General features: G+C 40.8%; 1 protein-coding gene across 1 annotated transcript in view; it reads right to left on the bottom strand.

Moving 5' to 3' along the window:
- The window catches only part of grm5b (glutamate receptor, metabotropic 5b), a 929,621-nt gene extending 923,655 nt beyond the window's left edge, over nt 1-5,966 (bottom strand). The window contains exon 1 of the mRNA XM_070892001.1: nt 5,288-5,966. Coding sequence (XP_070748102.1) covers nt 5,288-5,966 — 679 coding nt within the window. The remainder of the gene's footprint in view (nt 1-5,287) is intronic.
- Nucleotides 5,967-12,296: the final 6,330 nt, after the last annotated feature.

The raw sequence follows: 12,296 nt of genomic DNA, 5'->3' as shown, positions 1-12,296 counted from the left end.
AGATCACCCATCACCCCTGTACTTTCTGACGTACATTGGCTCCCAGTTAAACGCCTTGATTTCAAAATTCTCATTCTTGTTTACAAATCACTCCATGGACTTGCCCCTCCCTATCTCTGTAATCTTTTTCAGCCTCACAATCCCACAAGATGTCTGCGCTCCTCAACTTCTGACCTCTTGAATATCCCTCATTATAACTGTTCAACCATCGGTGGACGTGCCTTCAGCTGCTTGGGCCCAAAGCTCTGGAACTCCCTCCCTAAACCTGTATGCCTCTCTACCTTTCTTTCCTCCTTTAAGGTGCACGTTAAAAGCTACCTCTTTAAACAAGCTTTTGATCATCTGCCTTAATTTCTTCTGTGGCTCGATGTCAAATTTATCTATTTGTCTGTAACACTGCGCCTTGGTATGTTTTACTACGTTAAAGGTGCTATATAAATAAAAGTTATTATTATTATTATATATTCCTCTTCATCACATCCTTTTTTTTCTGACCCGGAGAGCAGACATGCAGGCTGTAGACTCCTCCAAAAGTGCTCTTCTCCCTACATTAACCAACAGAGCCATTTTCCTTCCCACAGTGTTGTTGTGTGTGTTATATCCACAGCAGGCACAATAAATATGCCGATTAACGTTTTTATACAGTGGCATAGGTTTAATTAGAATTAAGTTTCATCGACAATGTCCCCTAAAGACATTCAGAGTTTGACATTTCTAAATGCTTTAGTAACCGTTTCAAGGCTGTCATTGGAAGCCAGATGAAAAGTATGTTATAAATGGGCTCTTTTATATATGCTTTCTATTGGTGAGGGAACCATAAAAAATATACATAAAAAATACAGCTATGACAAATGAAACAGCCTTATCAAAGGATTCTAGTGGCATTGATACCGTATAGTTTTGCACTTTTACTCTGCACACTGAACTGTCTAGTCTGTCAGACTTAGATCTAACCAGACAAATATCAGTTCTAGGAGAATAGACACTATTCGAGGCTTTGATCAAATTCAATCAATTCTGTTCAGGGGCTGTCTACAAAGTATGTACATTGAAAATCCAAATATCTTAACCCATGTCTGTTACCAGTCCAATGGTTTTAAGAAACCTAACTCTAAAGTACATTTATTTCCTAAGCGCACCCATAAAAAGTACTTTATATTAATAAAACAATCAAATCAAGGAACAGAGCCATTCTGTTCTTTTTACCCCTAGGCTGAAGATTACAGTGATGCTGCCCAAACAAGGCAACCTCTTACCTTCATTTCTCCTTCAACTACACACCACCCTAACGCATGGTCAGACATAACAACACCAGCAGAGGTATCAAGGTATTGATGGTACTGTAACTTATTCCATGTAATCTTGGGAAAATTAATAATAATTTCAAGACAAGCAAGTTGTACTAGAAATTGCGAACAACTAAAACTAGTTTTTAGTACTATATGTGGCAAGATTGTGACCATTGGCCACAGATTCAACACACTGCACTTGATGGTCACTGACTCCTGCAGCATTACGTATCTGAGTTTGGCAAACACGGCCAGCAAGTCCAGGCAGGCTCCTAGTGCACACTGTCAGGCTTGAGATTATGACTCACCAGTGTCAAGCTGCAAGGGGCGGAATTGAAATGCAGAAATATTCAGCTGTTGGAAAGTTATTAGGCCACTAAGGCTTCCTGCTCATCAGGATGATGTGAGGGTCATGGAGAGACAGAAACAGCTGGCCCATGCAGGGAGAATGAGATTGTCGCTGCAGCCGTTCTTCTGGGAATGGGAAGCACTGAATGGTTCTGCTCTTGGAATTGATAGAGTAATTCACGTAAATTAACTTTTGTTGGATGTGTAGACAGGAGATTTTATGCTCACCTCCCACCAGCATCTGCTGATCATCTTTCAGAGCTGCATTTATACCAGAAATATCATACAAGAGAGGCACCACTGCTGCAGCTCCTAAATACATATAAAGAATGCGTGCATGCTTTGAATAACCCGTCCCTTCATCTATATATTTTACATACTTTTTTTTTAAACTTCTCATAGACATACATACTTTATTGATGGCCATGATTACCGATGATAATCTGCTTTAATATTGTGCATTAGCCAATGTCAATACTCAGGTCACTCTGTGAATGTCATGTGCACAATGAAATATAACTGAGCAGAAAATGGTCCAGTTTATGTATTAGGTATGGCCTATTGGATGTAAAAGGCACATTTATGAAATTAACCCAACATGTCACATGCATAAGAGAGACAGTATATGATTTTGCAGTGACTTGAGCAAGAACTGATAAATCAACCTGCACATACTTTTTACTCAGAAATCTAAAACTTACAGTTATATAAATGCCATAACTATTAGACTACCAAGCTGCTCTATAACTGTGATAGAAAGAATCTGTGTGGCTAATTCCAAACTTTAAAGTACCTCCAAGCAACTCAAAATGGCACTGGCAGAAGCCTGAAAGAAGCTGGTTAGTTATGGTGTGCGGACTTAGAAACTGGGGAACTGCAGAGAAATACCCCTACCCCTTGAGAATTCCAGAAATTCGGAAGAATTTCTATCCAATGTATTGTTGTTAGATTATATAATTTCAAAACTTGCTTACAGTCTGAAATGTTTTGCAATTTTAGTCCTTAGTTCAAATTCCGTGCCCTTCTTCCCACAATATGATAAGCTTTCAATGAAGTGATTAATTATGAGGATAATACATAGAAATCAGGTGTAGACAGTTTGATGCAATCTTTATAAGGTAGTGCTGCATTTGATTTTGGCAAAACATAAAATTCTGAAGGTGAAGAGATGGTGAGGATAGAAGCAATAGTGTTGACTTTGAGTCTGTAATCTCAAAATCACTAGTGGCTATATTAACAAGCCATTTTAATACATTTATATGGCATTCTGGTTGTTGATAGAGGAATGTCATACAAATATATCCCTATGCTAATATCTCCAAATGTCATTTCTGGGTTTGTATGACCAAAAGGAATAAGCTTCCATTAGATGTTGCCAAAATAATTATTGAGCTCCCAGAACTGAATCTTGCTATGAAAAAAATGTCTTGTGAGTGGGTTGTTTGTGCCGGACAGAATTATGAACCACCTGTGTACTTTTAAAGGTCCTACAAATGATTAATCAAACCAACATCTGTAATTATCTTCCAAATAGCATGAGTGCCAGGCATTGTCACAAGAAGAGCAAAAGTCCATTAATGTCACCATTACTAACTTTTCCCAGAGCAGTAAGACATTAAGTAGCCGTAGTACTCAGAAATCATCATTTTGTATATCAGTATATTGGAGGCTGCTTATACAGAACTCATGCAATAAATGTCTGCTAAACATGTTCCTATTTGTTTACCATATGAGTGAATAGAATGAAGCTGCTTCTTAGAAAAATGCCTACATCTTTAGTGTGCAGATCCGAACACCAATCTTGCATTGTTTATTCCTTAATCAACAGATCAGTTATGAAACTGAACACTGGTTACCCGCACATGCACTGATTTTAAGTTGTCCTCCACACTGAGGACAACAATCAGTTCTAATGAAGGGAAATGTCTGAGACATTAACTTGTCACTTCTCTCCACATATGCTGTGCCTGAATTGCTAAGTGTTCCCAGCATTTTCTGTTCTTGTTTCGGGTTCCCAATCCTTGTGCAAAGTAGACAATTGGTTTTAGGTCAACTCACAATCTGAAAATGCAGCAATTTATTTTCATCAAAATGCTTTTGAATTACTTTCTATTTAATTTGAAGAATGTGGCAATTTCAAATTTAACTGCTTATTATAACCAAACTCAAACTGGCTGCTTTCTTTGTTTCATCAAAGCGTCAATCTGTAGAACTCTACCTTGTAATTTGGTGAAACACCCAATAAGTGAAATTTGGTTGCAATAAATGTAATTTCACTGTAAATAATGATATGCTATATGGTTAATGCATCCATTATAAGGCATTTGCAGTTGAGTTGCAGTCTGGGAGAGAGTTGGGCTAATATATAAATAGGTCAAAGGCTTTGGGGCTGAAATTTCCCCTTTTTATAGCTCTGTTGGTGCCCTGTTGGCAAGACACTTTTCGCCTCGGGAAGGGGGGCACTACTGCCTCCCAGGAAATTGCCAGGGAGTTTGTGGAGGGGCTGCCACGGCAGCAGCGCACCCCGCGATTAGTGCCCTGGGCCACCGCACAACTCGCCGGGCACGAAAAGCCCTCACTGGCCCATGTCGGCCCCTTAATGCCCCGCGGGGGTAATTGCCCCACAGCGTGGCGCAAGTGGATGTCAATGCCAACTTCGTGGGTCGCGAAACTGGTCGACATCCGCTCTCGGAGCAGTGCTTAAGAGGGAGATGCCAGCACCCTGGACCGCCATTTTTTTTTGTCGGCCGACTCTCTGGTCGGCTCAACGATGGTGGCCCTATTGTTGTCTGGGTCGTCATCATGCAGCCCGGCACACCGTCTTGGCCAGGTCGTATGTTGCCCTGATTACCTAGTGGAGGCCATCAGATGCCTTGCAGAGTGCGCAGCAGCACTCCCCTTTAATCGAAGGGGAGGGCATTGAAGCGCATCAGCACTACATGGAGCATCCGTGTAGCACTTCCTTCAATACTCCGGTTACCGCCCCCAAAGGAAGTGGAGCGCGGGAGATTGCGTCCATTCCTTTTGATGGCAGTAAGGGCATTTCCCCGGCGAGGGCAAGACTTTTGCACCAGCCACTAAAAGTCTGGCGGGCGGGGGGTGCTGTGCCCCGATTGGGGGTGGTAACCTTCTGGGGCTGGGACTTTTAGCGCCCGGCAACTGAAACACAATTCCAGGTAAACTTCTTGAGCTAGCCAAACCACCCAAATAAACTGTATATCAAATGTAAACTAAAGCTAATTTTAAAATGTATTTCTTGCATTTCACTAAAATGTGTTGCGTTCAACAAACTGAAATATTTTGGGCAAATATTAAAGAGGAACCGTTATCATCTAATTTTTATGTAAAGATTTTTGTTTAAGAACCAAAAACTGCTTAAGGGAAAGCATAACTAGATTTTCAATAGTGTAAATGTTTTTCGTTAAAACAAAAGAATTGAACAGTACAAAGAATCAAAAGTAAGAAAATTACTTTGCATACTTTAGTTTTGCGTCTGTACATTGTTGATTATTAAGCAGGCAGATGCGGTTGTATCTTTTTGCTAGCAATGCTTTAAATTAATCATTTAAGCCTACTTAGTAATTGACATATTCAAGGCAGTTTAATAGAAAACTGCACAAATGATTTTTTTTTAAATATCAGCAAAATACCTTCTGTATGTATAGCAGAGATGTAGGTCCAGTTGTATCTCTTCACGATGTCGACCATGGCACGGGCTTGACGAGCATCAGATGACACCACCCTTACAAAATATTTAAACAATGTTTTATCACTTAAGTCCATGCTTGTGGCAGAATATGCAATTTGAGGTATGTTGAAGAGTTGCAGCAGGTTTTGCACTTGAATGGCCACAGAGCTGGAGCCAGGCCCGATAACTCCAACTATAGGTTTTTTGGCTCGGAACGGTACCGTCGTCCCATCAACGCAACGCACTACTCCCTCTTCCTCCTCATTGGAGATAAGGGAGTCCCTTATAAACTCAATGCTTTGCTCAAGAGCCACAGCGGAATGCCAGCAAGAGTCCCTAATTTCACATCCTAGCGTTATGTTTGGTAGCAACATTTGGTCTGCATTGATGCGATCAAGCGTGTGGAGCATGGCCTCGACCCTTTGAATGCCATATTGCTCCCTTATGGCACCGCACTTCCTCTCGTGGACCTTGTCCGCTGGTGGCTGGTGGTGGATTGAGAATAAAGCCCCAATGACGATGTCTCCCGGCTGGTGAGCAACCACCCTTCGCTCACCCGACTGGGCAGAAGCGCTGAAGTGAAAGTTCCTGAAAACATCTTCCACTGTCAGGAAAACCATAAGCCATAGTAGGAAAACCATCTTAAACAAGTGTTCTTTGAAGTTCAGGAAAGCATTGTGATGTAAGATGAAAATAATTGGAATCTGAAAGCTTCAGTCATGTGAGAAAATGTTTACCAATGGACCATATGGATCAATCAAGAACTTCCAAACTTCATTTTTGTAGCCCACAGTTCATCAGGGATTCCAAGGATGTCACGATCTTGATGCCTATCATTAAGAAAAGAAAAACATTCAGAATATCACTGAGAATTGACTGTCCTTAGCTCCTGCCATATATTCTTGCAGAATCCCAAAAGCCATATTAACTGACGAAAAATGTCAAGAACTTACATCGGAAGCCCGGAGAGATTTCCTGTCATCGAGCTTTGACAATAATTCATATGATTAATGCTATGGGTCCGCTGCAGGATGATAATTTCAAATTAATCTCTGTTATTTTGCATTACAAATATAGATATGTACATTGAAAGTCCATCTCTTCAGAATTCGTATGTGACGCATTTTACTTCATTGGGTAGATCAAATGGTTTTATAAATGTTGTATCATGTCGCATGGAGCAAAATCACACGAAAACCATTACCAATTTGAAGCGTTATTTCTTCTGTTGATTTATCATTGGTTATATCTGCGCATGAGTTAAATCATAATTCAAGTCCATCACAAAGCTAAAATGGTGAAGGAACCTTCATAGACCCAGTACCTGAGCTCAAGAATAACATTTCAATACAGAAAATAAACTATTGACTATTATTATCTGTTTCATTTAAAGTTTTGAAACATTAAGTTAGTGTTATTTTTAATTATATTTCATTTTCGACCCAGTTATTTTCCGATAAATATATTTCCACTGTAATAACATCAGTTGTGATATTTAATAAGCTGGTGTAAATATGTCTCTGGACATACATACCTTGTTAACACCAGTTACACAATTCACATGTCGCAAAACAGTTCAAATCTATTCCCTTCCCCGACTCTTGCTTCCGCTCTACCATCTAATCCTGACCCAAGCACCGTGTTATAACCACATTACTACAGCTGTTCAATTGTTGTAATTCAGATCACAGTACATTTAGACAATGCTTTGGTTAAATGACCTATACCCGAGGGTCATCTTTCCAATACTAACACCTTCTCCAAAATAGGTTCTGTTCATTAAATACATGCTTTGTGTTTACTCAAATGTTAGATTCAAACGCATAATAAATCATGAATCATACCAATTATATATTGCATATAATTTGTGTTCATTTCTTTGAAAGCATCCGCATAAATCCTGATTCCAGTACGTGACTACCATGCAAGTCAAAATTCAACTGTATTGATGGAAGAGTGACAGTATCATTCTTGTGTCAATAATTCTTTACATACTCTTCATCGTCTGACGGATGGCGGCAGATTGCAATAGAGTTTGCCGTTTACTCCATCATCCCATTTGACCTACTACTCTTGTGGTGTCCCAGTGCTTACATTTATACCCCGAGAGTCTGTGAAGATATGTCGTTGTTATTGTAGAAAGACATTGTACGCTAATGCCTGGAGAAGTGTGATTGCAAGGGTCACTCTCAGTTTGTCTTTGACATGAATATCTCAATAGCAGAGTGGCGTGTGTCATAAATCATCGCATCGAACCTAACCCCAAAGGGACTGCTTCACCTGTCGCCCTGGTGAAGAGACGGAAGCTGCATTACAGATCGCCCCTGCCTTGCCGCCTGCTTACTTCGAGACAAATCGCCTACCTGGTGCGATTTTCCAAATGTTGCTTTTCTTCCAAAGAACATTTAGTTATAAAATACTCGGGGCTAAATATGTATAATTAAAGGGAGATTGGTGGGGCGGGCGCGGGTGAAATCCATTGCATTTCCTGAATCTGACTATTCCCAGAAACTGTTAAAAGTGTAGGGCTAAAAGCGAGCAATAACTCAATTAGGATTACCGTCATTTCTTATTAAACCATTTCCATTAAAAAGGACACCACTGGTAGTGTACAGTTTAGTTTAAATACAATATACAGTTTGATATTCTCCCATATATGTGCGAATTACCATACGTGAGTTCTAGTTGCTGTAAAATGCATTGCATTTGATATTTACCCAAAGATTCGGCGTCCTGGTAGCCGGAATCGCCTGTGATGGCATCTCCTACTGCCTATCTATATCTGTTCCGACAGCTAAGGAAAGGTAAATACATTCTGGCGGTCGTTTTCCCTGCGGTTTGCTTTCAGTCGGGAACCTTTCTCTGTGTTCGCTGGCGCTACTTGGTTAAAAAAATCACACGAGCTGCTTGGCGGCGTGGCTGATCTTTGAGGCAGTTGACATTCAGAATCGGGTGAGAGAGGACGCACAGCGCTCAATCTTTGCAGACACGTACCTTCTGGAGCATTGGAGATTCAATTCGGCCAGACCACAAGTCATCATCATGCCACGCTGCCGTTTAACTGTCCGCACCTTGTCCCTTAATATCATCCTCTCTATTATGCAATCGTATTTATTCTCAGTGAAATTAAAGAAAGAGGTTGCAATGTGTCCTTTCCTCGCGTCATGCACGATGACAGATCAGGTTTGTGAAATTGCAGGATGCGTCAACGATCCGCATAAACCGTCTGAATTTAACGAGTGGCTTCAAGAATCGCATCCAAACCCTCGTGTGTGCCATTTATCAAGTGAGAATGGCATTATGCATGCATGCATGGCAGACATCTTCCGATTTAATTAGATTTCCGTTTCACTGTAGATGAAAAGATGCGATTGAATAGAAGAGAAGAAACTCGCATTTATTTTGTTTATTGTGAAAATGGGGTCGAAATTAAACACAGTTGTGATGGAGTTACCAAGTGGGCCAATGTTAAACTTTTGGCGCCATCTCCCGGTGGTAAGTCGTATTTCAGCATCGTGGCGTTGATGGAACGAAGTGTAACTTAAAAGGATAAAGCAATGTTTCAAGATTTAGCGCGTCATCTCACTCCCGCTAACGGTGAGTTCAGGTCAATTTCAGCCGGGCAGCGCTAGTAAACAGAAACTAACTCTACATAAACATAATAAACATCCAAATAATAATAATTTTAAAATTTCGACCAATTGTTATAATAATAACCCTCTAACCCCCACCCAACACATGCTGTGATCACCATCACAAGATACTAGGGTAGTCCACAGACCATCTACTGTGCAACATTTTTGTACAGAATTTCTTACAATGCAAAGTGCGAAAGTGGGCGTCGTGTTATGTGGCGTACCAAGACACTGCACTTGGAAAACATTTATAAAAATAACAAGTAATTTAAGCATTTGAATTCTGAATGTTAAAATATGGAATAAAACGCATCTAAAATAGCAATCTCGTGTGATTTAACAGATTTGCTAAACCGTTTGGACTATGACTCCCTTTCTGTTTAAAAATTGCAACCGGTTTCTGTTTCTTAAATAAATGCAATAGGTTTGTAATCTAGATCGTGTTATGCTCATCATACATCTCACTCCTGGTGTGTGTCAAGTAATCTCTTAACGCAGACCCAAATAATGTCATCTTTAATGTGACGCTGTCGCCGCTGTCACCTTATAACTGTACAGAACTATTTTCTCTCTCCGCATATGAGATCGTTAATGTACATTTCACTATATATCCAATTAAAGGCGCGGGTGAAGTAAATCTGAAACACTGAAATGCATCCTTATCTTTAAGTTTTTTTGATTCTGTGGAATGATTGCTATAATCCATTAATACAATGACTTAATATGCGAATAATGTGACATTGAAGTGGACTGATCCGCTAAGATTCTGTTTAACACATTTACTCAATTGGCAGCTTCAACATCCTCTATTCTCTTCCGTGGAGTCATACAAAGCAAATGCTGCACTGATGCTACAAGGAATAGTCGGAACAGAGAGAAAGCTCAATGTTCCTGATCCGTGGAATACTTTGGGTGCTTTAATACAAGTATCTGCATTAATGTATGCGCCTGTGTTATTAACGGACCTTCCAGTCAGTAACTAACATGTTGCAAATTAATTCTGAAAAACGAGAATCCTTTCGATTTTTACGGCGATTAGGATTTTCATTGAGTCAAAATTGCACCAGACGCGCAGATTACATATTCGATTCGAATGTTGACTATTTGTTTTAGACAGTATTTGATGAGATCCATCTTGATTGATAAAAAGATGTAATGATGTCACCCAGAGGTGTTTATGTGTGTACCCCACTGTATATTGTGGGTTATTTCAATTGTGCCATAGACCTGAAGTCCGAATGTGTTCTCCTCTGACTTACAGAAGAAACCAGTTCTATTTGTTTATTCGCCGTACTTCCATTATTTACACTTCCACAGTCGAAATGACATCCCTCTATTGGTATCGATCTTTTATACATGTCATGCTGTCATATTATATGAATTATTTAACAAGCGCTCACATTAGTAAACAGAATTTCACGATACCGATATCGGCTAATATAACAGTGTGTTCTCGCCTTTGAACACTCGGCAGCACATCTGCCTGCAGATTGCCGACACCTCCTCAAGTTTAAACTTTAATGGATTGTACTTGTGAAATGACAGCTATCATTACTTGCTGATACTACTTTGTAAACAAAGTATTTGATCTCACATCATTTCTGGCTACACAAAAAACATTTATTAAAGCATGACTTAATGTATTGATTTTTGGTACAATTATGATAAATATATTTTCTCGCGAAATGACTAATTATTTGGAAACTAACAAATTCTATGGTTGGATGCCTGCCTCGGTAAATAAATATCGTTTTGTAAGTGCACAGAAGCGAAACAAGAAACTTGTCTTCGCTGACTACTAAATGATCTGATATACCTCTTCATAAGAGTGAAACATCGTCTAAGATGCAAACTCTTAATTGTTGCTTAAGTTCTGACTTCAATTTTCCATATAATTACTGGTCATTATTCCTTTAATCTGCTGTGTGGTGCTGTAAGAATCAACAACCCTCACCCATCCATTAAGTGAGACAAATAAATCAGTACTTTTGGAGATGGAAGTGACAGTCTTGGTGATGGAGCGGATACATGGTTGGCCAAGAAGACCTCTTTCTCCGACGACGCTCAGGGAATGATCAGCCATGATCTTATTGAATGGTGGTGCAGGCTCTAAGGGCCGAATGGCCTACTCCTGCACCAATTTTCTATGTTTCGATGGAAGCTCATCACAGGGTCAAATAGGATGCCAAGGCAGTAACCAGGGGGAGGGATTGAGTCGGTGACCAGGGAACGGAGTTTGTGGCAGGGACCAAAAATAATGGCTTTGGTCTTCCCAATATTTAGTTGGAGGAAATTTCTACTCATCCAGAGTTGGATGTTGAACAAGCAGCGTGACAAATCAGAGAGAGTGGAGGGGTCAAAAGAGGTGGTAGTGAGGTAGAGCTGGGTGTTCTCAGCATACATGTGGAAACTGATGGCGTGTTTTCAGATGAGGGGCAGCATGTAGATGAGAAATAGGAGGGGGCCAAGGATAGATGCTAGGGGGACATCAGAGGTAACCGTGTGGTAGCGGGAAGAGAAGCCATCGCAGGTGATTCTCTGGCTATGGTTAGATAGATAAGAATGGAACCAGGCGAGTGAAGTCTTACGAGGCTGGGTGGTGGAGGAGATGCGTTGGAGAAGGATAGTTTGGTCAACCGTGTCAATGGCTGCATACATACATACATACATACATACACACTCTTACACACATACATACAGACTAACCCAGGAAATAAAAAGAGCAGTACCTTTGTACAGACATACAGACAAAAAGACACAGAACTATGCAAATACCGGCAGACACGTAGAAGTGGACAATGCCTCTCATGCAGATACTCCAACAGACACAAACCAAATGCCTGTGCATGGATTTTTTAAACATATGGTGGCCGTTGCACACCAGCCACTACATTTGCTTGACAGAGCTAGGTCTTGGTCCAGTTGCAAGGATTAACCAAGACGACTGGAGACCAGCTCTGCTGCACAGACCTAGTATCGCAGTGTGGGCTGGCCCGTGCTGCCCCTGGGCCTTCGCCTCTTCTGAGCCCCGAACTCTTGCCACTCCTGGGCCCCAATCACGTCACTCTGCAATCTCTCACTGCTTCTTTACCCTGACCTCACTTTGTCAATCTCCCTCTCATCACTCTCTTTTACCATTTGTCTCCCCCCCCCCCCCCCCAGCGTGTGTAAATACTGGAGTCGAGATCGCACCACTCAGGTCCTCGTTACACCTGCTGTCGCGCAATCGATGCCAAATACATGCACACGGACGAACAGGATAGGTGCATGCACATAGAGGGGTAGACACACACAGGATAAGTACATGCACACAGAGGGGTAGACACATACAGAATA

This window comes from Pristiophorus japonicus, chromosome 10 (assembly GCF_044704955.1).
Source record: "Pristiophorus japonicus isolate sPriJap1 chromosome 10, sPriJap1.hap1, whole genome shotgun sequence".
Lineage (NCBI taxonomy): Eukaryota > Metazoa > Chordata > Chondrichthyes > Pristiophoridae > Pristiophorus > Pristiophorus japonicus.
Note: the sequence above shows the minus strand (reverse complement) of the source record. Positions and strands in the feature narration are given on the sequence as shown.